The sequence below is a fragment of the Triticum dicoccoides genome, chromosome 2B (assembly GCF_002162155.2).
Source record: "Triticum dicoccoides isolate Atlit2015 ecotype Zavitan chromosome 2B, WEW_v2.0, whole genome shotgun sequence".
In the NCBI taxonomy this organism is placed as follows: Eukaryota; Viridiplantae; Streptophyta; class Magnoliopsida; order Poales; family Poaceae; genus Triticum; species Triticum dicoccoides.
The window spans coordinates 176,284,268-176,311,721 of NC_041383.1; the positions used below are offsets into that span (position 1 = coordinate 176,284,268).

Sequence of the window (27,454 nt, forward strand, 5' to 3'; positions counted from 1 at the left end):
AGATAATCTAGTTCATAAATCCACAATTCATCGGATCTCGACAAACACGCCGCAAAAGAGTATTACATCGAATAGTTCTCCAAGAACATCGAGGAGAACTTTGTATTGAGGATCAAAGAGAGATAAGAAGCCATCTAGCTAATAACTATGGACCCGAAGGTCTATGGTAAACTACTCACGCTTCATCGGAGAGGCTATGGTGTTGATGTAGAAGCCCTCCGTGATCAATTCCCTCTCCGGTAGATCGCCGGAAAAGGCCCCAAGATGGGATCTCACGGGTACAGAAGGTTGCGGCAGTGGAAAAGGGGTTTCGTGGCTTCCCCTGATGTTTTTAGGGTATAAGAGTATATATAGGCAAAGGAAGTACGTTGGTGGAGAGGGGCCGACGAGGGTGGGGGCGCGCCTACCCCCTGGGCGTGCCCTCCTGCCTCGTAGCCACCTCGTTGCGTCTCCGACTTCATCTCCAAGTCTTTTGGTTTGCTTCGGTCCAAGAAAGATCATCGTGAAGGTTTCATTCCACTTGGATTTCGTTTGATATTCCTTTTTTGCGAAACACTAAAATTGGCAAAAAAAACAGAAACTGGCACTGGGCCTCCGGTTAATAGGTTAGCCCCAAAAAATACTATAAAAGAGCATATTAAATCCCATTAAACATCCAAAACAGATAATATAATAGCATGGAACAATCAAAGATTATAGATATGTTGGAGACGTATCAAGCATCCCCAAGCTTAATTCCTGCTCGTCCACGAGTGGGTAAATGATAAAAACAAAATTTTTGATGTGGAATGCTACCTAACATATTTATCAATGTATTTTTATTTATTGTGGCATGAATGTTCAGATCCAAAAGATTCAAGACAAAATTTTAATATTGACATAAAAATAATAATACTTCAAGCATACTAACAAAGTAATTATGTCTTCTCAAAATAACATGGCGAAATAAAGTTCATCCCTACAAAATCATATAGTTTGGCTATGCTCCATCTTCATCACACAAAATGCTCAAATCATGCACAACCCCGATGACAAGCCAAGCAATTGTTTCATACTTTAGTATTCTCAAACTTTTTCAACTTTCATGCAATACATGAGCGTGAGCCATGGACATAGCACTATAGGTGGAATAGAGTGGTGGTTGTGGAGAAGACAAAAAAAGGAGGAAGATGATCTCACATAAACTAGGCGTATCAACGGGCTATGGAGATGCCCATCAATAGATATCAATGTGAGTGAGTAGGGATTGCCATGCAACAGATGCACTAGAGCTATAAATATATGAAAGCTCAACAAAAGAAACTTAGTGGGTGTGCATCCAACTTGCTTGCTCATGAAGACTTAGGGCATTTGAGGAAGCCCATTCTTGGAATATACATGCCAAGTTCTATAATGAAAATTTCCCACTAGTATATGAAAGTGACAAAATAAGAGACTCTCCATCATGAATATCATGGTGCTACTTTGAAGCACAAGTGTGGAAAAAAGATAGTAGCATTGTCCCTTCTCCCTTTTTCACTCATTTTTTATTTGGGCCTTTGGCCTATTTTTTTTGGGGGGGGTGGCCTCTTTTTTATTTCCTCACATGGGACAATTCTCTAATAATGATGATCATCACACTTCTATTTATTTACAACTTGATACTTAGAACAAAATATGACTCTATATGCGTGCCTCCGGCGGTGTACCGGGATGTGCAATGAATCAAGAGTGACATGTATGAAAGAATTATGAAGGTGGCTTTGCCACAAATACGATGTCAACTGCATGATCATGCAAGGCAATATGACAATGATGGAACGTGTCATAATAAACGGAACGGTGGAAAGTTGCATGGCAATATATCTCGGAATGGATATGGAAATGCCATAATAGGTAGGTATGGTGGCTGTTTTGAGGAAGGTAAATGGTGGGTTTATGGTACCGGCGAAAGTTGCGCGGTACTAGAGAGGCTAGCAATGGTGGAAGGGTGAGAGTGCGTACAATCCATGGGCTCAACATTAGTCATAAAGAACTCAGGTATTTATTGCAAAAATCCACAAGTCATCAAAAACCAAGCACTATGCGCATGCTCCTAGGGGGATAGATTGGTAGGAAAAGACCATCGCTCGTCCCCGACCGCCACTCATAAGGAAAACAATCATCAAGTATCAAACTTCTCATAGTATTCAACGCACTTTATATGAAAGTTTTTATTATACCCATCTTGGATGCCCATCATATTAGGACTAGTTTTATAACCAAAGCAAATTACCATGTTGTTCTAAAAGGATCTCAAAATAATATAAGTGAAGCATGAGAGATCAATAATTTCTATAAAATAAAACCACCACCGTGCTCTAAAAAGATATAAGTGAAGCACTAGAGCAAAATTATCTAGCTCAAAAGATATAAGTGAAGCACATAGAGTATTCTGAATTCCGATTCATACGTGTCTCTCCAAAAAGGTCAGCAAGGACGATTGTGGTAAAATAAAAAGCAAAGACTCAAATCATAAGCAAAACACATATCATGTGGTGAATAAAAATATAGCCTCAAGTAAAGTTACTGATAGACGAAGACGAAAGAGGGGATGCCTTCCGGGGCATCCCCAAGCTTAGGCTTTTGGTTGTCCTTGAATTTTACCTTGGTGTACCTTGGGCATCCCCAAGCTTAGTCTCTTGCCACTCCTTATTCCATAATCCATCAAATCTTTACCCAAAAACTTGAAAACTTCACAACACAAAACTCAACAGAAAATCTCATGAGCTCCGTTAGTATAAGAAAATAAACTACCACTTTAATGTACTGTAATGAACTCATTGTTTATTTATATTGGTGTTAAACCTATTGTATTCCAACTTCTCTATGGTTCATACCCCCGATACTATTCATAGATTCATTAAAATATGTAAACAACACACGAAAAATAGAATATGTCAAAACAGAACAGTCTGTAGCAATCTGATTTGTTCGAATACTTCTGGAACTCGAAAAATTCGAAAACATTAGGATGACCAGGGCAATGTGTATATTAATCTACTGAAAAAGGAATCAGGGCAAAATCTCTTTTCTGTGATTTATTAAAATTATTTTAGTGAGCATAAAGTTTATGTCTTTTTCAGCAAGATCAAACAACTATCATCCAAGAAGATCCTAAAGGCTTTACTTGGCACAAACACTGATTAAAACATAAAAAACACAATCGTAACAGTAGCATGATGAATTATTTATTACTAAACAGGAACAAAAAGCAAAGAACAAAACTAAAATTGGGTTGCCTCCCAACAAGCGCTATCGTTTAACGCCCCTAGCTAGGCATAAAAGAAAGAATAGATCTAGGTATTGCCATCTTCTCCCTTTTGATGATAATGAGATAACTTCTTATCCAAAGCACTTATCTTTCTATTTTGTGAGAGTACGTGGCCACTAATGGTAGAAGAAAGATTAAGCACACTACGAAAATTTGCATCTAAGCTAGCCTTCATCTCTTTGATAATTTCATTCTGATAAAAACAAAAAAGAGAGGCGGATTCAACCTTTTCACTCATGGGGTGCCCAAATATAGCTTTCATCTTTTCATAGATATCGATGGAATCCCCTTCAAGAAAACCTTCTTCAAAAATAGAATCTAAAACTTGCTTGAAAGAAAAAGGTAAGCCAACATAAAAACTTCTTAAGTAAATCTCAATTTGATATTGGGGCACATAGATAACTCGGATCCTTAATAGCCTATCCCAAGCATCTTTCAAAGATTCATCAAGCAAATAATAAAAAATTCCGGGGTCATCTTCATCAAAATTATTAAAACTCTCGTGGATAATCCCAGTAGGTCTTTCCATAGCATCATTATTTATGAGCTTAGAAAGGATAGAGGGACTATCCAAAGTATTAAAACTCGGGAGAAAGCCCTTAGCCCCTTTTGGTTCAGCCATGGTGAGAGAAAGGCAAAGGTTTTCAAAAATTATTTTAGAAGTGGGGGGAGGAAAACGAGATGCGAATGGAAAATAATGTAATGCGGGGGAGAAGAGTTTATGATGGGTACTTGGTATGTCTTGACTTGGCGTAGATCTCCCCGGCAATGGTGCCAGAAATCCTTCTTGCTACCTCTTGAGCATGTGTTGGTTTTCCCTTGAAGAGGAAAGGATGATGCATCAAAGTAGCGTAAGTATTTCCCTCAGTTTTTGAGAACCAAGGTATCAATCCAGTAGGAGACAATGCGCAAGTCACCTAGTACCTGCACAAACAATCAAGAACCTTGCAACCAACGTGATAAAGGGGTTGCCAATCCCTTCACGGCCACTCGCAAAAGTGAGATCTAATAAAGATAGTAAAGTAAATATTTTTGGTATTTTTGTTGTATAGATTGGAAAGTAAAGATTGCAAAATAGTAAACGAGATGCGATGTAATAAAAGAGATGCAATATGATAAGAAAGAGACCCGAGGGTCATAGGCTTCACTAGTGGCTTCTCTCAAGATAGCATGTATTACGGTGGGTGAACAAATTACTGCCAGAAATTGATAGAAAAGTGCATAATTATGAAGACATCTAAGGCAATGATCATAAATATAGGCATCACGTCTGTGTCAAGTAGACCGAAATGATTCTGCATCTACTACTATTACTCCACACATCGACCACTATCCAGCATGCATCTAGAGTATTAAGTTCATAAGAACAGAGTAACGCATTAAGCAGGATGACATGATGTAGAGGGATAAACTCAAGCAATATGATATAAACCCCATCTTTTTATCCTCGATAGCAACAATACATTACGTGCCTTGCTGCCCCTACTATCACTGGGAAAGGACACCGCAAGATTGAACCCAAAGCTAAGCACTCTCCCATTGCAAGAAAGATCAATCTAGTAGGCCAAACTAAATCAATAATTCAAAGAGACTTGCAAAGATATCAAATCATGAATATAAGAATTCAGAGAAGAACCAAATAATATTCATAGATAATCAAGTTCATAAATCCACAATTCATCGGATCTCGACAAACACACCGCAAAAGAGTATTACATCGAATAGTTCTCCAAGAACATCGAGGAGAACTTTGTATTGAGGATCAAAGAGAGAGAAGAAGCCATCTAGCTAATAACTATGGACCCGAAGGTCTGTGGTAAACTACTCACGCTTCATCGGAGAGGCTATGGTGTTGATGTAGAATCCCTCCGTGATCGATTCCCCCTCCGGCAGATCGCCGGAAAAGGCCCCAAGATGGGATCTCATGGGTATAGAAGGTTGCGGCGATGGAAAAGTGGTTTCATGGCTCCCCCTGATGTTGTTAGGGTATAAGAGTATATATATAGGCGAAGGAAGTACGTTGGTGGAGCTACGAGGAGCCCACGAGGGTGGGGGCGCGCCTACCCCCTGGGCGCGCCCTCCTGCCTCGTGGCCGCCTCGTTGCGTCTCCGAATTCATCTCCAAGTCTTCTAGTTTGCTTTCGATCCAAGAAAGATCATCGTGAAGGTTTCATTCCGTTTGATATTCCTTTTCTGCGAAACACTAAAATAGGCAAAAAAAAAACAGAAACTAGCACTGGGCCACCGGTTAATAGGTTAGTCCCAAAAATAATATAAAAGAGCATATTAAAGCCCATTAAGCATCCAAAACAGATAATATAATAGCATGGAACAATAAAAAATTATAGATACGTTGGAGACGTATCAGGGTACCGAGGCAGCAGTCCAGAGAAGCGATCCTGTCAGAGTCCCCGACACCACGGAACAGACACAAGGTGGCCTGCGCGAGTAGAGTGTAGTGAGGGGTGATGGAGGCGGAGGCAGGGGCTGAGGAGACAGCTAGGGCGCTCGCGGCGGCAAGGGAGAGCTGCGACGGTGCTGGTGGAGCAGAGCGGGAGGAAGCGGAGCCATTGTGTAGGATGGATTTTGGTTTGTTCATCTTTTGACTTTTTGACACACGCCGCCAGCAATCAAGGATGCATCTCATTGAGGGATGAGCACTCGGGTAAATGTATCAGCTGCTCATTGATGATGTTTCATTCAGCATGCGACAATGGAGGCATGGAGCCAGCAGATCCGGTGCTCGGCTCAAGATGACTTGTCACGACGGTGCCGGACACCGTGGCGATTTGTTCGCTGCCCGCTGCCAATCGGCGACAATGTTGCACCGCTCAAAGGTGTCAAACTGTCAATGACATATATGGTTGGACGTTGGATCCTGGTTCATGGAGATTAGATGGTTTAAATTTGAAAGTGATCCATGGAGCATGGAATACACCTAAAGATATTGAAGGAACAATTGAGCTCAAGTTCAGCGGTTTACAGTACACGTTCAACAAGCTCGGTGTGCTGCTTGGTGAGGATGGAGCTTTAGTAGTGGAAGCAAGGCTAATTGTTTTGTGACTGGCCTGTGTGAAATGATAGGTTAAGCGTATGCAGTGATTGCAGGGACGCATACGTGTTATAAGGGCTCGAAGCCAACAGATTACAATGGCTAGTTAGGCCTAGGATTGATCTCCAAGAAAGCTATCTAGGATCTATCTCTAAGGTCTAACCGAATACATATCACACCCTAGATATCTACTTATACGATTTACATCATACCGTATAGATTACAATGTTTAACACTCCCCTTCAATCACAACTATCCAAGTTGAGATTGTGCATGAAAGCCTCTAGCTGCTTCAAAGTGAGTGGCCTAGTGAATCCATCTGCAACTTGATCACCGGTAGGTATAAACCGTATATTCAACAATTTATCAGCCACCTGTTCACGAACAAAATGATAGTCAATTTCAATGTGTTTTGTCCTAGCATGAAAGATAGGATTAGCAGATAAATATGTAGCACCAAGGTTATCACACCAAAGTGATGCTGCCTTTGGATGACACCTAGTTATGTCAACAAATTTTGAACCCGAATAATCTCAGCAATAGCATTGGCTAGAGCCTTGTACTCAGCTTCTGTACTTGATTTGGAAATAGTGGGCTGCTTGCGAGCACACCAAGATATTAGGCTACTTCCAAGAAATACTGCAAAGCCTCATGTTGACCTCCTGTCATCAGGACAACCTACCCAGTCTGCATCTGAAAAAGCACTTACTAGCATTGAATCTGACTTTCCAAGTCTGAGACCATGACCTTTGGTTCCTTGAAGATATTTAATATCCTCTTTATTGTTGTCCAATGTACACTAATAGGAGCATGTAAACATTGACAGACTTTGTTTACTGAGTATGAAATATCTGGCCTAGTCAAAGTCAAGTATTGCAATGCTCCTACAATACTTCTATACCTGGTGACATCCTCTGCTCCAAGTGCCTCTCCATCATGAAGGGACAATTTTTCAGAGATAGACAAGGGTGTAGGTGATGGCTTACAACCCTTCATGCCCATGCTCTGAATTATTTCTTGTACATATTTCTCCTGTGACAACATAATTCAACTTGGTACATGTTTTACCTCAATTCCAAGGAAGAAATGAAGACTGCCAAGATCCTTAAGTGCAAACTCCTTGCTCAAGTCCTTGATAAGAGCTTCAACTGCTTGAGAGATGAACTTGTAACAACAATATCATCAACATAAATGAGCATAAAAATAGTTATCCCATGTCGATGATAAAAGAACAATGAGGTGTCTCCCTTAGAAGGAGAAAACCCTAGGGGTTGTAACTTTGAAGATAATCGAGAGTACCAAGCCCTAGGTGTCTGTTTCAGTCCATACAATGCTTTGTCAAGCTTACAAACATGACATGGAAATCTGGAATTTTCATACCCAGGAGGTTGCCTCATGAACACTTCCTCTTCCAGAACACCATGCAAGAACGCGTTCTTCACATCTAGCTGTCGAATGCACCAGTTTCTAGAGACTTCAACTACAAGAATTATTCTAATAGTAGTTGCATTTACTAGAGGACTAAATGTGTCCTCATAATCAATCCAGTACCTCTGCTTAAAACCTTTGGTAACTAAACGTGCCTTGTACCTGTCAATAGTACCATCAGATTTTCGCTTGACCTTATAGGCCCACTTGCAGTCAATAAGATTCCTTCCCTTGACTGCTGGAACCAAACGCCACGTTTTTTTCATGAGAGCATCATATTCCTCATCCATCGCTTCCCTCCACCGACGTTCTCCGAGTGCTTCTCCCAGACTCTGCAGTTCACCTGTGGCACAAAGAACTCCAACGAACACAATCATCTTTATAGATTTTAGGCTGAACAATACCACTATGTGACCTGGTATGGGAGCGTTCAGGAGGAGGCGGAATTGGGCACGAAACGAGTTGCTGAAGCCAGTTCGAGGAAGAAGACACAGCAGATCTGGAATCCACAGAAGATCCGCTGGGGAACTCCTGTTGCAGCAGCCTCCCCAAAGCGGAGACTTGGCGTGTTCCGGTTGGACCCCAGCGGCTGGTCGGGCAGCAGCCTACTGGAGCCGCGCGCAGAGGGCCTGCATGGCCCCGCCACAGGTGCGGCCAGCGGATGAGATAGGGACCGACTGAGGCCATGTGGGGCTGGCCCACCTAATCCCGTCGCGGCTGCGGCCCGCCTGGCTGACACCAGCGCAGATCCTAGAGGCGATTCGCCTGGCCCGCCTGGAGCACTTGACGAAGCGGATCCGGAGGGGATCCTGCCTTGATCAACTCCGGGATCGGCGTCCGGATCTTCTGTGGCGTTGGCTGCAGTTTATATTCCTGGCATAAAATCATACGAATTTTCTCTTGTTGCTTCGTCATTTTCCTGCACACTTTCAGCAGAGTTTTGATCAACAGAGTTATGAGACATTGACACATGATCAGTAGGATCCACTACACCCCCGGGAACAAAGTTTGGCGATGGGAGGAGATGGGAGGGTAGAAGAACAAGTTCTTTGCGAAGTTGAGCGGCAGCGTTGGGGTGGGAGCTTCGCAAATGGAAAAACTTGCTCATCAAAAACCACATCGCTGGAAACATAGACACGTCTAGTGGCAACATCCAAACACTTGTAACCTTTATGAAGGCTACTATACCCCAAAAATACACATTGTTTCGAACGAAACTTGAGCTTGTGCTTATTGAAAGGGCGTAAATTTGGCCAAATGGCACAACCAAAAATGCAAAGAAAGGTGTAACTTGGTTTACTGTCAAAGAGACGCTCAAGTGGGGTTTGATTATTAATGACTCTACTAGGAACACGATTGATGAGATAGATAGTCATGAGAAACGCCTCATCCCAATATTTCAAAGGCATGTAGGCATGAGCAAGAAGGGAGAGACCAACCTCCACTATGAGCTTATGTTTTCGTTCAGCAGATGCGTTCTGTTGGTGAGCGTGCGGGCTGGAAACATGGTGAGTGATTGATACGTCTCCAACGTATCTATAATTTTTTATTGTTCCATGCTATTATATTGCCCGTTTTGGATGTTTATGGGCTTTACTTTACACTTTATATCATTTTTGGGACTAACCTACTAACCGGAGGCCCAGCCCATATTGCTGTTTTTTTTTGCCTATTTCAGTATTTCGAAGAAAAGGAATATCAAACGGAGTCCAAACGGGATGAAACCTTCGGTAGCGTGATTTTTGGAACGAACATGATCCAGAGGACTTGGAGTGGACGTCAAGCAACAGCCGAGGCGGACATGAGGGTGGAGGGCGCGCTCCCCCCTACTGGGCGCGCCCCCTATCTCGTGGGCCCCTCGGGCATCCACCGACCTACTTCTTCCTCCTATATATACCCACGTACCCCGAGAACATCAGAACAGACCATGAAAACCTAATTCCACCACCGCAACCTTCTGTATCCGAGAGATCCCATCTTGGAGCCTTCGTTGGCGCTCCGTCGGAGGGGGAGTCGATGACGGAGGGCCTCTACATCATCTCCAAGGCCTCTCCGATGAGTTGTGAGTAGTTTACCACAGACCTTCGGGTCCATAGTTATTAGCTAAATGGCTTCTTCTCTCTCTTTGGATCTCAATACCATGTTCTCCTCGATCTTCTTGGAGATCTATTTGATGTAACTCTTTTTGCGGTGTGTTTGTCGAGATCCAATGAATTATGGGTTTATGATCAAGTTTATCTATGAGAAATATTTCAATCTCCTCTGAATTCTTTTATGTGTGATTAAGTTATCTTTGCAAGTCTCTTCGAATTATCAGTTTGGTTTGGCCTACTAGATTGCTCTTTCTTGCAATGAGAGAAGTGCTTAGCTTTGGGTTCAATCTTGCGGTGTCCTTTCCCAGTGATAGCGGGGGCAGCAAGGCACGCATTGTATTGTTGCCATCAAGGATAAAAAGATGGGGTTTATATCATATTGCATGAGTTTATCCCTCTACATCATGTCATCTTTCTTAATGCGTTACTCTGTTCTTTATGAACTTAATACTCTAGATGCATGCTGGATAGCGGTCGATGTGTGGAGTAATAGTAGTACATGCAGGCAGGAGTCGATCTACTTGTCACGGACGTGATGCCTATATACATGATCATGCCTAGATAATCTCATAATTATTCGCTTTTCTATCAATTGCTCGACAGTAATTTATTCACGCACCGTAATACTTATGCTATCTTGAGAGAAGCCACTAGTGAAACCTATGGCCCCGGGTCTATCTTTTATCATATAAGTTTTCAATCTACTTTTGTTTGCATCTTTACTTTTCCAATCTATATCATAAAATACCAAAAATATATTAGCTTATCATATTATCTCTATCAGATCTCACTTTCGCAAGTGGCCGTGAAGGGATTGACAACCCCTTTATTGCATTGGTTGCGAGTTCTTGTTTGTTTGTGTAGGTGCGTGGGACTTTTGAGGAGCCTCCTACTGGATTGATACCTTGGTTCTCAAAAACTGGGGGAAATACTTACGCTACTATTGCTGCATCACCCTTTCCTCTTCAAGGAAAACCAACGCAAGCTCAAGACGTAGCAGTGATGCCTATGCGCTCAAAAAAAGAAGGAGTTTTTGGTATTCACCGGCCCAATCCGTTTGCATGGCAAGAATTTTGCGGTCAAAGAGATGTTCAACATGTTGCTGGAAAAGATGAAACTTCTCAAACACATCAAACTTATTTTAAAGCAAATAGATCCAACTGAACTTACTAAAATCATCAATAAAGCTGACATGATACTTTCATCTGCCAACAGAAACGGGTCCAGGACCCCAAACATCTGAAAAAAGAGCTCTAAAGGAGCCTTTGATTCACTAGTAGAACGAGAATAAGGAAGTTGATGGCTCTTGGCCATCTGACATGAATCACACACAAGAAGATGATCCTTTTTATTCGAAACTGAAAGACTAAAATCTCAAAGAATTTTCTGGACTACTGGTAAAGCGGGATGCCCTAGGCGTTTGTGCCATCTTGAGGTAGATGGCTTGATCACACTGAGGGCATGTCGAGGAGGAGCATCATGGCGGCCAGATACAGGAAACAAGTGACCTCTACTCTTGCTTTGAAGTACGGTTCTTCGGGTGGATCGATCCTTAACAAAGAAAATTTCAGGGTAAACTTCGAGGAAAGCATTATTATCTCTAATAAGCCTGTAGGCAGAAAGTAAACTTTGATTAGATTGTGGGGCATGGATGATATTATTCAGATTTAAGGAGCCATGAGGAGTAGTAAGAACCAAATGGCCGATGTGAGCAATGTCCATACCTTGACCACTCGCGGTGTGGATTTGTTCCATGCCGGTGTAGCGACCACGAACAACAAGTTTCTCCAACTCCCCCGTCACGTGATCGGTTGCTCCGGTGTCGAGGTACCAATTTGTGTCCACTCCATAGGAGTGAACAGCATTGGCCGAAAGATTTCCACCGCCAACTCCGTCGCCTGCGGGGTTGCGGATACTGTTGTTGTAGTTGCGATCATAGCGCTTCTTGAAGCGCCAAGCTCCAGGCCCCTCCGTCTTACAGATCTGACACTTCTCGCGGTCACCGCGATCACCGCGGTCACCACCACCTTGTCACGGCGCACCTCCAAACCCGCCGCTGCCAGAGTTTTCTGAGTAGCGATGGCCACCCGCGTTGTTGTTGTTGAAGCCGCGGGAGCCACAGCCGCCGCCGCCATTGCCACCGCTGCGACCATCGCCCCTAGCCGCGAGGTTCACAGAGTAGAGGCAGTCTGGGCGGCGATGCGGGCCTCTGCCACAGGTAGTAGCGGTGTTGGTGGGGATGGCGGAGATGAACCCATTATAGCCGGGCTCATGCAGAAGGCCTTGCGGGATGTGGTCGACCACGTCGTCCTCATCAAGTGGCTTGCAGGTGGCTGCAAGTGCGTCGGCGATGCCCTTCATCTTGGTGAGGTAGGCCACCGCCGGAAAATCACCCTTGCGGGTGTGTTCGAGCTGTGAGCGGAGCTGGATCACCCTTGCCCTGGATTGCGACGAGAAGCTCTGCAGGAGTGCCGTCTAGAGAGTCGTGGCGGTGGTGCATGTGCGGACCTGCATCGGGACCTCCTGAGACAAGATGCGATCAGAAAAGTAAGAACCTGCTGATCCTGGGTGACCCACACGACATGCTCGGGGTTGGGCACGGAGGTGACCTCCTTTTTGCCGGAGACATCTTTGCCCATGGTGATCACAGCGGGGGGCTCCCGGACGGAGCCGTCGATGTAGCCCATCATCCCTGCCGCCTTGATGTGCGGCAGGACTTGCGCTTTCCACACGAGGAAGTTCTCGCGCGTGAGCTTCTCGGTGATGGTGTGGCCAAGAGCAGCGATGGAGGGTGCAGCCATGGCAACGGAGGAAGAAGGCTCTATATACCATGTGAAAAGATAGGTTAAGCGTATGCAGCGATTGCAGGGACGCGTACGTGTTATATGGGCAACAGATTACAATGGGTAGTTAGGCCTAGGATTGATCTCCAAGAAAGCTATTTAGATGGGATCTATCTCTAAGGCCTAACCGAACACAACTCACGCCTAGATATCTACGTATACGGTTTACATCATATCGTATGGATTACAATGTTTAACAACCTGTCAGGAATTAGCATTTCTGATCTTGAATTATCATCAGCAATTACATTAAGGCCAATTGTCGTGACTGGCCTGTCAGAAATTAGCATTTCTGATCTTCAAGAGGGGCAGTTATCCTCAGCTAGGACAGCCTCAAGCATTAAGGAACTGAAGGAAGATGGACTGAGGGACTACGCTGATCTCAAGCAATCTTTGCTGCTTTACGACATATCTATCGTTATAACAGGTTTCTCTGCCTTCACTCTGGCTTCGAATGATGGAGCCGCCTACTCGTTCCTCGTCGGCGGGATTGGAGGGGTTCCTGTATCTATTGCTGCTCCAAAGATTTGCGGACGGGTTGCCGGTAGTTAGTTCTCCTTCAGAAGCGAGCAGTTCAGAGCCCACTGTGAATTTCAGCGGCATAAGAAGGCCGTGGTTGATATTGTCGGTTTTAATGGTTGCTGGGGCTGTTGCCCTGAAGTACGGTGCTGGTGGTGACAGCTTCGAGCTAACTCCAACTGAGCTCTTTGTTGGCGCCGCAGGGTTCTTGGCAAACAAGGTTGTTGTTCTTCTAGCAACATTCAAACCCTTGCAAAGTAATTTGGAGAGTAACGATGGATCTGTGGGCTTCAACCCTGTCTCCTGTAATTACTTGGTAGTTTCCTAGTAGCTTCTGGACATGCAAGTACGTGGTAGTAGTTGTGCATGTTCTTGGTAGTTTCTTAGTGCATGGATAGGAAAGTGCTATGCACTTACGTGGTGGTGATCACGCAAGGGTTGTGCATGTATGTAGTAGTTCCTAGGAGTTTACTTTAGCTTGACTAGGTAGCCTATAAAAGGACCCGTGCCCCATCGGTTGTAAGTAGGCCATCCACTGATAATCATCCAGGCATTTCCAGTTCCTCCTAGTACCACCTTGTGTGATCGTTTAGCTCAAGAAGTACTCCAACTCTAGTCTATAGTGTGTGTGCATTACACTAGGCCATGGCACAACTAGTGAGTGTGCAGCCGTTGGTTGTAGTGTTCCTCCGCTAGATTGTACCGAGAGAGAGAGAGAGAGAGAGAGAGAGAGAGAGAGAGAGCTACTCGCTATTGTTTTGGGCTAACAATTGGCATCAGAGCCCCAGGTTGCGGTAGCTATGGCCGGTGCACAAGGAAAGCAGCAGCGCACCACCTCGGGTGGTTCCAAGCCACAGCCATCACAGGACGACTCCCAGTCGCCGCCTCCGGAGAAGCAGCGAGGGCGCAACCGGTCCAGGCGCGGACATCACGGTGAGGTCGTGGTCAGGGAGATCGTGCGTGAGACTGCAGTCAGCAGTAGCGTACCCATCACCTTCTCGATGCTCACGCGCTCGAACTATAGTGAGTGGGCATTGATCACGGAGCGCAACCTCCATGCGGCGAGCCTCTGGGTTCCTATGGAGGACGACCTGGTCGAGATAAAGGAGGACAGGAAAGCCGTGGCGCACTCATGGACGCCACGCCGCCGGAGATGCACGGCATGCTCTCGGCGAAGGCAAGCGCCAAGGAGGCGTCGGAAGCCATCCACACCCAGCACCTCGCCAGCAATCGTGTGCGCGAGGCAAACGCACAGAAGCTGCGGGCGGACCTCGAGAACATCGCCTTCAAGGAGGGCAAGCTTGTCGACGACTTCGCCATGCGGATCGCTAGCCTTGCGTCGCAGCTCCGCGCGCTCGGCGACACCATGGACGATGTGAGAGTCGTGCGGAAATTTCTTCGCGTCGTGCCACCTCGCTTCACTAAGGTAGCGGTCTCCATCGAGACTTTGCTTGACCTGAGCGAGCTCTCCATCGAGGTGCTCATGGGCCGGTTGCGGGTGGTTGAGGACCGCCTTGACAACGGTCGCTAGAGCTTCAGCGGCGGACAACTCCTATTCTCGAAGAAGTCGGAGGCGAGGAAGCGTCAAGGACGTGGTGGCGGTGCCCAGAGCAGCGGAGGCGGCACCGGCAGAGGCGGCGGTTGCACCCAGCGTGGAGCCGGATGAGGTGCCGGCAACGACGACCGGGACAAATGCCGATATTGCGGCATCAAGGGCCACTGGGCCCATGAATGCCACAAGAGGATGGCTGGCGAGGATGCCGCAGCCGCGGCAAATCTCGTGCAGGCTGAAGAGGACGGTGGGCCAGCAATGATGATGGCTTGCGTCGAGACCATGCAGCAGGGCGCAACGCCTCCGGAGACCATGGTCCCGACAAGCATCGAAGCCGTGCAGGAGGGCGCAACACCTCCGGCGACCACGATGCCGGCAACTGTCAAGTCCGTGCGGGAGGCACGGAGATCTTCAACTGATCCCTTCCCAACATCGGTAGCGCTTTCCCCAACAACAGCGTTCTTGGGGGCCTACAACTGGGAGGAGATGAAGACCTGGGTGTGGGGGAGCCTCACCCCAGCAACCACGTCCCTTGTGACGCTGGTCAAGCCCGTGCAAGTTGGCATGGCAATCGCGGCCCCGACATCCTCGGGACCCGACAAGCCCGTGCAAGTTGGCACGGTAAAGGCATCGCCGACATCCTCGGGACCCAACAAGCCCGTGCCAGGAGGCACGGCAACGACACATATGGTGGGCCGCGTCCCAACCATGATGCTGGCGACCAGTGAGCCCGTGCAAGAGGCACGACACTCTCAGGTCGGCCACACCTCGACAACCAGGTTCTCGGGGTTCTGCAAGCCCATGTGGGCAACACGTCACTCTTCGACAAGCCTCAACTGGGGGGCGATGAAAAGACGGTCATGGGGCGACAAGGCCTCGACCATGACTATGGCAGCCGTCGAGACCGTGCAGGAGCCATGGTGCTCTATGGTCGGCCACACCACGACCTCTACATGCTCGGGGTCCATTGAGTTCGTGCAGGAGGCAAGGCACTCTCTGGTCGGGCACGCCCCGACCACGCTCGTGGCGACTGTCGAGACCATGCAGGAGGCACGGTGCTCTATGGTCGGCCATGCTGCAACCCTGATGCGCTCGGGGTACATCGAGTTCATGCGGGAGGCACGACTCACGATTGTCGGTGGAGACCTGACAAGCAGGTCTGATGGAAAGAACGACAAGGAGTCTGCTACCTTGGGAGAAGCCACTTCGGGTAGTGCGATGTCCGACAAGTCATACCCGGGAAGGGAGCTCCCGGGCAATGTGAAGTCATACATGACGACCCCGGGAAGGGAGTTCCCGGGCAGTGTATCATCAGGAACTACGACCCCAACAACACTGACGCCCACGAGCGAGGTGGTTCTCGAGCAGGTCGTGTCCCCGCCGACAGCGTGGTCAGACCTGTTCGATGCCAACAACAATGTTGGCACTCCACACAGGTTCCGATGCCCAGGGGACCTTCTCGGCAAGCCTATGGGATGACCGCGGCACCCCGAGATCAAGAAGAACAAGCACGACATCATCATCAAGCACAAGGTGAGGCTAGTCGCGAAAAGTGGCAAAGCACGAGCAGTGCGTGAGGGCTGCACAAAGCCTGAGGAGGCGGACATTCTGACAAAGACTCTTGGCCGCGTCCGGTTTCAGGAGTTGCGTGACAAGGTCGGGATCGTCAACATCCAACCCGTTCGACAGGGTTGAGGGGGAGATTGTGGACTTCAACCCTGTCTCCTGGTAATTAGTTGGTAGTTTCCTAGTAGCTTCTGGACATGCAAGTACGTGGTAGTAGCTGTGCATGTTCTTGGTAGTTTCTTAGTGCATGGATAGGAAAGTGCTATGCACTTACGTGGTGGTGATCACGCAAGGGCTGTGCATGTACGTAGTAGTAATTCCTAGGAGTTTACTTTAGCTTGACCAGGTAGCCTATAAAAGGACATGTGCCCCATCGGTTGTAAGTAGGCCATTCCACTGATAATCATCCGGGCATTTCCAGTTCCTCCCAGTACCACCTTGTCTCCCTAAACTCTAGCTTGATCGTGAGAAAGAGAGAGATAGAATTCAGAGAGGAAGAACACGCAGAGACACTGAAGTTTTTGTGCTGCGCTCAACCCCTGCAGCTTTTCTGTTTTTGCTCTTCTTATTCATCAAGAGTACACCAACGTGCCCGAGCAACATGCTCCACTACTGACCACGTCCATCCCCATGATCCGAGCTTCGTGCTGGGCCTACTACGACTGAGCCAAGGCGCACAAAACGCAACCAATTGGCGAGAAAAAACGCTAACAGAAAAATGACTAGCTACTGTCGAAACTGAATGTGTCTAGCGACACTTATCTGAAGAAAACAAACTAAATTCAGAGAAGGCAAAGGGAGACAGGGTTTAAGCCAACAATTTCCCCCTCAACCCTGGCGAACGAGCTTGACGTCGACGACCCCAATCTTGCCAAGCAGCTCCTGGAAGCAAACACGGCTCAACGGCTTCGTCAGTATGTCTACTTTCTGATCCCTCGTACCGATGAACTCCACGGCCACCCATCTCTTCTCAACATAATCACGAATGAAATGATATTGAAGGTCGATGTGCTTACTGCGATCATGGAGAACTGGGTTCTTGCAGAGCGAGATCGCAGATTTGTTGTCAATGAACAGAGAGAACGGCGTCGCTGGTTGATTCATCAGCTCACCGAAGAGACGCGCAAGCCAAATGCCTTGGCAAGCCGCCGTCGCCGCCGCGATGTACTCCGCCTCGCAAGATGAGATTGCGACGACCTTTTGCTTCTGAGATTGCCAGCTGACGGGGCTTTCACCAAGAAAGAACAGCACGCCAGAAGTTCTCTTCCTGGTGTCCACGTCACCGGCGTGATCGGAGTCGCTGAAGCCTGTCAGGGACTCGCCTCGCCGTAGCAGTACACGCAGCCGTAGCTCAGCGTGCCCGCTATGTATCGAAGGAGGTGCTTCACTGCTGCATAGTGGTATGTTGCTGGCGCCTCCATGAACCTGCTCAGGAAACCCACGGCGAACGAAATGTCTAGGCGTGTGTGTACGAGGTACCTCAGGCTGCCGATCACACTGCGGTAGAGCGTTGCGTCCACCGCGGCTTCCTTGCTTTCCTTTCTCCACTGGCACCATGGCTCCATAGGAGCGCGAGTTGGATAGCACCCTGTCAGCCCAGTTTTGTCGAGCAACTTGCAGGCGTAAGCTGCCTGTGTGATCGTGGTGTGTCCACGCTCCTGCTTTACTTCCAAGCCGAGGTAGTAGCGAAGCAGGCCCAGGTCGCTCATGGAGAAGAGCTGCTTCATCTCCTCCTTGAACCCGAGTACCTCCTGTTCCTTTGCGCCGGTGATCACCAGATCGTCGACGTACACCCCGACGATGAGCAGGCTCTCGCCGGTTCCACGCGCGTACATGCCGTGCTCCGCGACGCTGCGCGTGAACCCGAGAGATGTGAGACTGGCATCCAGCTTGTCGTTCCACGCCCTTGGAGCTTGACACAGACCATACAGAGCCTTGTGCAGCCTGTACACATCCTGCTCACGCCCATCCGCGACGAACCCAGGTGGCTGAGACACATAGACCACTTCCTTGAGGTCGCCGTTCAAGAACGCCGATTTGACGTTCATGTGGTGCACTTGCCAGCCACGGTGCACCGCTAGCGCCAGGATGAGCCGCACGGACTCCAGTCTGGTAACCAGCGTGAACACCTCCTCGAAGTCCACCCCAGCGCGCTGCACGTAACCTTTAGCAACGAGGCGGGCTTTGTGCTTGACGACGTTCCCTTCCTCATCCTTCTTCAGCTTGAACACCCATTTGAGGCCGATCGATTGATGACCTGCAGGGAGCGTGGTGAGCGTCCAGGTGTTGTTTTCGTCGATGGACTACAGCTCGTCGAGCATCGCCCGGCGCCAACAGTCCTCGTGCTCGGCTTCGGCGAATGATGCCGGTTCCTCCCCCGTAACTAGGTGCAGTTCCTCATCATCACCATTGTCCTCCGGTGGCGGGGCCCTCTCAGCATGTCGTGGTGCTTCAAAGGTTGAACCGAGCAGATCCTTGACCAGGCGGTATTGATGTGGTGCGGAGACGTCGTCCACGTTGTCGAACATCTCCGGCTGTACCGCCGGTGGTGACACGAAGCGCACCAGCGTGGCCTCTGGCGTGACCGCATCCACCCCTCCCGCGCGCATGGGCGGCGATGTGGCCGCGGGCGTGTCGGGAATGATGCTGCCTGCAGCAGACGAGGCACAAGACGAACTTGCAGAGGTAGGTGACGACGCTGCTCTTTCTGCTGCAGCGGCCTTGGCGGCCCCGGTTGTCGCGGTGTACACAGGGTACTCGACGGTAAAGGAGTTGCACACTGGCGACTCCCCCGACGCCTCCTAGTTCCAGCATGCCTCCTCGTTGAATACCACGTCTCTAGACACATGCAGGCGCTTCGTCACTGGATTGTACATGCGGTATGCCTTGGACCCGATCTCATAGCCGATGAAGACCATCGGCGTGCTCCTGGCGTCCAGCTTGCGCATATGTGGTCTAGCTGCCTTGACATGGCCAACGCACCCAAAGATGCGCAGGAACCTCACATTAGGCTTCCTGCCGTACCACGCCTCATACGGTGTCATGCCATCGACGGAGCACGTGAAGCTGCGGTTGAGGATGAAGGCAGCGGTGAGCACGGCCTCCCCCCAAAACACGTTGGGCACCTGCTTCGCCTTGAGCATGCTCCTCGCCATGCCCAGGAGCGTCTGGTTACGCCGTTCGACGACGCCGTTCTGCTGCGGCGTGTACGGCGTAGTCAGGTGCCGCTGCACACCGCTCTCCTCGCAGTGTTTGTAGAACGTGGCCGAGGTGAACTCTCCGCCACGATCGGTGCGGAGCACGCGAAGCTTGTGCCCGCACTCCACCTCGGCTGCGGCCTGGAACTTGACGATGGCACGCGCGGCTTCATCCTTTGTCTTGAGCAGCTCCACCCACATGAAGCGACTGCGATCCTCGATCAGCACGAGCACGTAACGCCGCCCCCCAGGTGTTGGTGGAGAGACAGGGCCGCACATGTCACCGTGCACAAGCTCCAGCGGTGTCGTCGCCCTGTACTTGGCCTTCTGCGGGAATGGAATGCGCCGCTGTTTCCCTGCGAGACAGGCCTCGCACAGCTCCTCGGCATGAGCTATGTGAGGGAGCCCGCGCACCAGCTCTTTCTTGGACGTCTTCTCCAGGCCGTCGAAGTGCAGGTGGCCGAGCCTTGCGTGCCAGCGCCAGGCATAAGAGACCGCCCCCACAGCAAGGCACACTGGATGCACAGGCGTGAAGACGAGTTTGTACAGGAGATTGGTGGAGCGCGATACCTTGACGAGGAGCTGCCCGTGATCGTCGCAGATGGTGAGTACGCCACGACGGATGTGCACATCGTACCAGCTCTCATCGAGCTGACCCAGGCTGACCACGTTGTTCTTCAGTGCAGGTATGTAGTACACCTGAGTGAAAGCGTTGTGATGACCCGTCTTGGCGGCGAACACCACCGTCCCACGGCCGCGGATCTTCACCATTGATCCGTCAGCGAAGCGCACCGTGCCAGACACTGACATGTCCAGCTCCACGAAGGACTCCAGGGAGCCTGTCATGTGATTCGTGGCTCCAGTGTCGAGGAACCACGACTGCCGCCCCTGATCGCCGTCGAGGGAGGGCATGATGACGGCCTTCTCTTCGTTCAGAAAGACTTGGCCACCGTTGTGCACCGCAGAGTTGCACGACGCGGTCACCAGTGTTGATGCAGGGGTGGCCACGTGATCTATGCCCTCGCGCACTTCCTCGACACACGCCATCATGAGGCCAGGACCGCCGTCCTCCTCTGCCTCGGCGAGGTTTGCAGCCGCCGCTGGCGGTGCTGCACCTGCCTTGGCAGCCTCGTCACGCCTCTTCTTGCGGCAGTCTTTGGCCCAGTGGCCTTTCTTGCGGCAGTAACGGCACTGGTCCTTGTCCACGCCTTGAGCCGAGCCAAGTGGAGTAGAGGCAGGAGGTGGCTGGCCACTCCTCTTGCCGCGATCGTCGTTCTTGACGCCAGAACCGCCGCCACGGGGCTGGCGCTTGCGTGCTTCCCACTGTTCCTCCGTGAGGAGCAGCTACCCGCCTGCGAAGCCGCTGCCCTGGTCACCATCCATGCGCTCCTCGATCGCGCGCAGATGGCCCGTGACCTCCTCGACAGTCAGCGATGCAGGGTCGAGGAGGGTTTCCATCGAGAAGGCGATCTGCGCAAAACGCGAAGGAACTACTGAAAGGAATTTTCTCACTATTTTTTCTTCGTTGACGACGTCCCCCAGTGAACGCAGTGCAGCGGCGAGGTTGGAGATGCGGATGGCGAAATCCTGGATCTTCTCGTTGTCCGTGAACGCCACGGTCTCGAACTCAGTTCGAAGACGCCGCAGTCGTCCGTCGCGCACACGATCAGGTCCTTGGTACTGGACCCGGATCGCCTCCCACGCCGCTTTGGCCGATCCCTTCCCGATCAACATGCAGTGCATGTCGGCTGGTGTCGATCGGAGCAGCGCCGCCAGGGTCTTCTTGTCGTCAACGCGAGGGACGGCATCGTCCTCGATCTCGTCCCAGAGCGACGCGGCCTGGAGGTTTACCTCCATGACCATCGCCCAGTGCGTGTACCCGCCACGCGTCAGCATCGGGAACTGTAGATTTGCGCCGGAGCCACTGCTGGACTCGCGCACGACCTGCTGCACGACCACCTCGCCGCCACCACGTCGAACTCTACTCCTGCCGCGGGTGGGCGAGCGTCGTCGCTGCTTCGCGGGCGGAGGAGTTCGTGACTGGTGCGGCGCGCCACTCTGCGACATGGCCACAGGATCTCGCCGCTCTGATGCCAATTGTCTCCCTAAACTCTAGCTTGATCGTGAGAAAGAGAGAGAGAATTCAGAGAGGAAGAACACGCAGAGACACTGAAGTTTTTGTGTTGCGCTCAACCCCTGCAGCTTTTCTGTTTTTGCTCTTCTTATTCATCAAGAGTACACCAATGTGCCCGAGCAACGTGCTCCACTACTGACCACGTCCATCCCCATGATCCGAGCTTCGTGCTGGGCCTACTGCGACTGAGCCAAGGCGCACAAAACGCAACCAATTGGCGAGAAAAAACGCTAACAGAAAAACGACTAGCTACTGTCGAAACTGAATGTGTCTAGCGACACTTATCTGAAGAAAACAAACTAAATTCAGAGAAGGCAGAGGGAGACAGGGTTTAAGCCAACACACCTTGTGTGCTCGTTTAGCTCAAGAAGTACTCCAACTCTAGTCTATAGTGTGTGTGCATTACACTAGGCCGTGGCACAGCTAGTGAGTGTGCAGCCGCTGGTTGTAGTGTTCCTCCGCTAGATTGTACCGAGAGAGAGAGCTAGCTACTTGCTATTGTTTTGGGCTAACAGGATCCATGGACTGAGCCTCTTGACGACATTGCTCTGAATATACTAGCACAGTGTTTAAAAAAGAGGTAGAATGTAGCAAGAAGTAGCATTTATAGTAGTTCAACGGCATTCAAGATCTGAAGGTAAGTATCTAAAGTGCAGGGGACTAGCTCAGAGTCACTTGAGCCTCTTGGTAACTTCATTCCATCAGCTTGCACAACCACAGAAGTTCATCTCTTAGCATCCTTTTGAGAGTCAATCAAGAACAAAAAGTCTGGTTAATAAAATCATAAAATACATTTCTGGCCATTGTAATGCTACTCAAACTTGAATTGTTCAGCTTTAGCCTCGAGTACTTGGCTGCGCTAAAAGGCATGTAGACCGTGACACCTGGAGATGCCAGATACCTCAAATGGTTCAAATGTTCATTCAGGTGAGATGGTTTGGTTACTAACTCCAAACTTATGATAGTTCTAGCATTACCATATGGTATACGCTGTAAATAAACTAATCGACTGTCCCGGGCAATTGGGCTGCTAGATATTACAATACACATGTATGTATATAAAGTGGAATTATATTTGTTATATGTTGAATGTTCTTATGATTGGAAATATAGATGTATTTTCAGAGTGTAAAATTAATGTTTGTGAATTATACTTGATACTGAAATACGATATTAGTGATATATTTCATGAATATCAGTTTCAGACACTAAATTGAGAAGATTCACAAATATCATATTTCAAAAGTATGATTTCACTCAATTAAAATAATAATATAATTTCACTAATTTCAAAAAACTGATTTTAAATAGATAGACAGTTCCACGTTTTTGAAATAACAAGTTTCACATATTTCACGTTGAAATCTGCTTCATATATATGAAAACTAATTTGACTCATTTAGAAGAAAAAAAATGATTTCACTTATTTCAAAAAATAAATTTCACACATTAAAAAAATGTTTCACTCATTTAAAAAACTAATTTCACTTATTTTAACAAACTGATGTTTATGAAATATAACTGATATTTAAATTAATCGGATTAGAAACTTCATGAAAAAAATCATTGAAATAAGCACCTTCAGAAATATCAAATTCCAATTTCAGCTAATATTTCATAAGATTGAGTGAAATAAGTGGATTGAAACGGGTTTTAAATATATCCAAGATTGGTCTTGTCCTCAAGGTCTTGGCGTCAGGAGTTCAAATTCAAATATATAAATAAAATAGAAAAGAAAGTATAGTTTAAAATATATGAATGATTTAGAAAAACATGTTTGAGCAAAAGGAAGAGAGATAATGATATAACATGCACCTGCAAACATATAGCATATGCATATGGTTGCACACATTTACATGTGGCGGCACTCCATTGGTGCCAAAACCACCTACCCACTAGTATTACTCCATCTCAAATTAGTTGTTTTAAATTTGTCTAGATACAAATGTACTCAAAACTAAAATGTGTCTACATACAGATATCTAGACAAATCTAATACAATTAATTCGGGGCGGAGTAAAAAATTTTAGATCAAGCATTCATTGATTAACTTTAGGTAGTCAAAATAGGTCCTCCGTAGAAGAAAGGTATTGATCGCTGGTACGTAAGCTATGACGTATGTCAACCGTTCTTCTCGATGAGATAGACGTAAGCCAACCATCAACGAGCACTACTCTGTACTCCGTATTAGTTAACGGCGTGCAAAGGTTTGTCGTTCTCGATCGACAATTGTACTACTTCTATTGTTTTTTCAGATAGCTTCTATGCCATGTGGCAGACCAACAATTGGTTTTTGTGTTGAACTGATTCCCTGAAGGAACGTTAGCCGAGACGAAAAGTCTGTTTCCATTTGTCATCGATGACGTCACGACGATCGCCCTTTCATCTCATCGGACGATCTATTAGCATATAGGAGTATTATTATAGTGCTACGAATAAAGTGGGCGTCCAGGTTCACTCCGTGTCCGCCTGCTTGAAGCTGTAGAGCAGAGCTGAGAAGGTTCGGTATCAGATTGGAGTTGAGTCATGGGAAGGATCGACCCAAGTTCAAACACAATCCCCACCTGAACACCAAGTCGTCGTCGTTGCCCTGCGCCCCTATAAATCTCTGCTTCGTCTTCATCGTCTCCATATCAGACCATCCTACAGGCCTCTCTCTCTCTCTCCCTTGCTGTCTCACACACACACTCCAAAGGGAAACATACGCTCCAAAAATCCACACCACCGATCAGGAGTTGAAGAAATCGTTGCCAACATGGTCGGCGCCGGAACCAACACCGCCATGGGTCCCCGGAAGACGCGGGTGGTGCTCTACCCGTCGCCGGGCATGGGGCATCTGGTCTCCATGATCGAGCTCGGCAAGCTCTTCGCGGCTCGTGGACTGGCCGTCACCGTGGCCCTCGTCGACTCCCCGCACGATACCAGCGCCACGGGCCCCTTCCTCGCCGGCGTCTCCGCGGCCAACCCCTCCATCTCTTTCCGCCGTCTACCACAAGTCAAGCTCCTCGGGTCTGAGCCGCCGGAGATGCTGACCTTCGAGGTCGTCCGCCTCTCCAACCCGCACCTCCGTGACTTTCTCGCCGGCGACTCCCCAGCCGTCATCGTGCTGGACTTCTTCTGCAGCGCCGCCATCGACGTGGCCACGGAGCTCGGCATCCCCGCCTACTTCTTCTGCACCTCAGGGGCCCAGATCCTGGCTTTCTTCTTGCACCTCGCGGTTCTGCACGGCAAGAGCACGAGGAGCTTCGGGGAGATGGGCCAAGAACTCGTGCACGCTCCGGGAATCACCTCGTTCCCGGCGACGCACGCCATTCAGCGGCTTATGGATCGTGACAGCGCGCCCTACAAGGCATTTCTAAACATGAGCACCAACCTGTTCCGGTCCCAGGGCATCATCGTCAACACCTTCCGCTCGCTGGAGCCGCGCGCCATGGACACCATCCTGGCCGGACTGTGCGCACCATCCGGCCTCCGGACGCCCCCGGTCTACTGTATTGGGCCACTGATCAAGTCGGAGGAGGTGGGCGTGAAGCGCGGTGACGAGTGTCTCGCCTGGCTGGACACCCAGCCTAAGGGTAGCGTGGTCTTCCTCTCCTTCGGCAGCCTTGGCCGGTTCAGCGCCAAACAAACGAGGAAGGTGGCCGCCGGGTTGGAAGCTAGTGGACACAGGTTCCTGTGGGTGGTGCGGAGCCCGCCAAGCGACAACTCGTCGAAGAACTCCGAGAAGCCGCCGGAGCCGGACTTGGATGCCCTCCTCCCACAGGGTTTTCTTGAACGGACCCAGGGTAGGGGCCTCGTTGTGAAATCATGGGCGCCGCAACGCGACGTGCTGGCCCACGATGCGGTGGGCTGTTTTGTGACACACTGTGGGTGGAACTCGGTGCTCGAGTCGGTCATGGCAGGCGTGCCGATGTTGGCATGGCCGTTGTACGCGGAGCAACTGATGAACGCGGTGTTCCTGGAGAAAGAGATGGAGCTGGCCGTCGCGATGGAAGGGTACGACGAGGAGGTGGTAGAGGCCGAGGAGGTTGCTAAGAAGGTCAGGTGGATGATGGACTCAGACGGCGGGAGGGTGCTCCGAGAGCGGACTTTGGCGGCGATGAGACATGCGGAAGAGGCTCTACTCGAGGGCGGGGAATCAGAGGTGACATTGGCAGGTCTAGTGGACGCGTGGATTCGTGCTTGACGTTTTGAGTTGGCCGTGGGTATAAGCAGTGAGCGTGAAGTCAATATGTGATTTTAGTTTCATCCTTTCTTTTTCTTTTTGACTCGTAGTTTCATTCTCTATGGACATGTACTCTCTACAAGCAATATAGAGAAAATTCTTTATAAGACAATCAAAACTTGCCCATATGCTTATATATACCATTTTTAAAATTGGTTTGAAATATCACTATCAATTTGCGTTTTTACAAATCTCGAAAAATATATACTCCCTCCGTCCCAAAATTCATGTCTTACATTTGTCTAAATACGGATGTATCAAGTCACGTTTTAGTAAGTACTGTGGTCGCGTTTGTTACACATTTACCACTACCGTCGGTTGACCAACCACTATCTGCGAAGCAGACAAAAAACGTGTTAGATTTTCCTCACGTTGGCCACTCACGGTGGATTGGCATCCGGTGTGGTGCTGGTGCTAGGCAAGAAACCTCCATCTTTTGACTTTTCGACGGACGCCGGCAGCGACCAAGGATGCATCTCGCTGAGGGACGAGCACTCGACCAGTCGCATCAGCCGCTCGTTGATGCTGATTCGTGCAACGTGCGACCATGGAGCCAGCAGATCCGTGCTCGGCGCCAATCGGCGACAGTGTTGCGGCGATCAAAAGGTGTCGACTGTCAATGACGCCCATGCTTGGACACTGGATCCTGGTTCTAGATTCCAGATACCTATAAGGTGTAGTGCTATCCTTGTCATCGCCGGATCCGTGGCGCAATGGTAGCGCGTCTGACTCCAGATCAGAAGGTTGCGTGTTCGATTCACGTCGGGTTCAATTATCCCGAAAATATAATTCCGGTCCTTTTTTCCTTGTATCTTCTATACACTTTTTTTTGAGACATGCTTTTGTGGTTTTTTTAAGGGGTTCAATATCCCTCAGCAAACCACAACAACAAACTGAGGCCCAACTCCTAAAATCCCTAGACTCCGAAGGCCCATTTCGTAAGTAAGCCCATGGCGCCGGTTGTCGTGGGTTTTCTTTTTGGACCCGGGATGTCGCGGTTTTAAAATCTTATATATTGTAAAAAAAAGTACTCCCTCCGTCCCAAAATTCTTGTCTTACATTTATCTAGATACGGATATATCAAGTCACGTTTTAGTATTAGATACATCTATATCTAGACAAATCTAAGACAAAAATTATGGAACAGAGGGAGTATATGACTTAACGAGGGGTGACACAAGCTTATATACAGGTTTAGACCCTCGTGGTGGGGGTAAAAACCATAGTCATGTATTCTTGCATATGAATATGAGATTACAATGGTTGCGAACCCTCGGCTCAAAACCCCGTATAGACTTATATAGAGCCGGCCATGCAGCAACAACCAAAAGAATCAGCTAAATAGAAAAAAAAAACCTAATAGACCGATATATTTTGGTTTGGTTTGTTTGGTGCTTCGGTGAACTGAACTATGGAGTAATAGCTTCACATACAGGAAAATATAAAGGAAAACATGGAATGAAACTCCACACAACACTGCTAACCTTAGATATAAAAAAAGAAAACACTTGGGCTTTCGGCTAGCTAGTTTGATTGAGCCCTTAACTTTTAGCA

The 27,454-nt window shown here is 48.6% G+C and overlaps 1 protein-coding gene, 1 non-coding gene and 1 pseudogene across 2 annotated transcripts; all 3 read left to right on the forward strand.

Moving 5' to 3' along the window:
• Positions 1 to 6,004: 6,004 nt before the first annotated feature.
• Positions 6,005 to 13,554, forward strand: LOC119360749 (annotated as a pseudogene).
• Positions 13,555 to 24,225: 10,671 nt separating this feature from the next.
• LOC119362892 (phloretin 2'-O-glucosyltransferase-like) lies at positions 24,226 to 26,006 on the forward strand. The gene has a single exon (XM_037628161.1). It carries the CDS (start codon positions 24,431 to 24,433, stop codon positions 25,859 to 25,861), a length of 1,431 nt encoding a protein of 476 aa, XP_037484058.1. The 5' UTR covers positions 24,226 to 24,430; the 3' UTR covers positions 25,862 to 26,006.
• Positions 26,007 to 26,599: 593 nt separating this feature from the next.
• Positions 26,600 to 26,671, forward strand: TRNAW-CCA. Its single transcript has one exon. It is a non-coding gene; the product is annotated as a tRNA-Trp (tRNA).
• The last annotated feature ends 783 nt before the right edge of the window (positions 26,672 to 27,454 follow it).

Excerpts from the sequence above, each read along its gene's own strand:
- LOC119362892 (XM_037628161.1), top strand. The coding sequence starts at position 24,431 with ATGGTCGGCGCCGGAACCAACACCGCCATGGGTCCCCGGAAGACGCGG.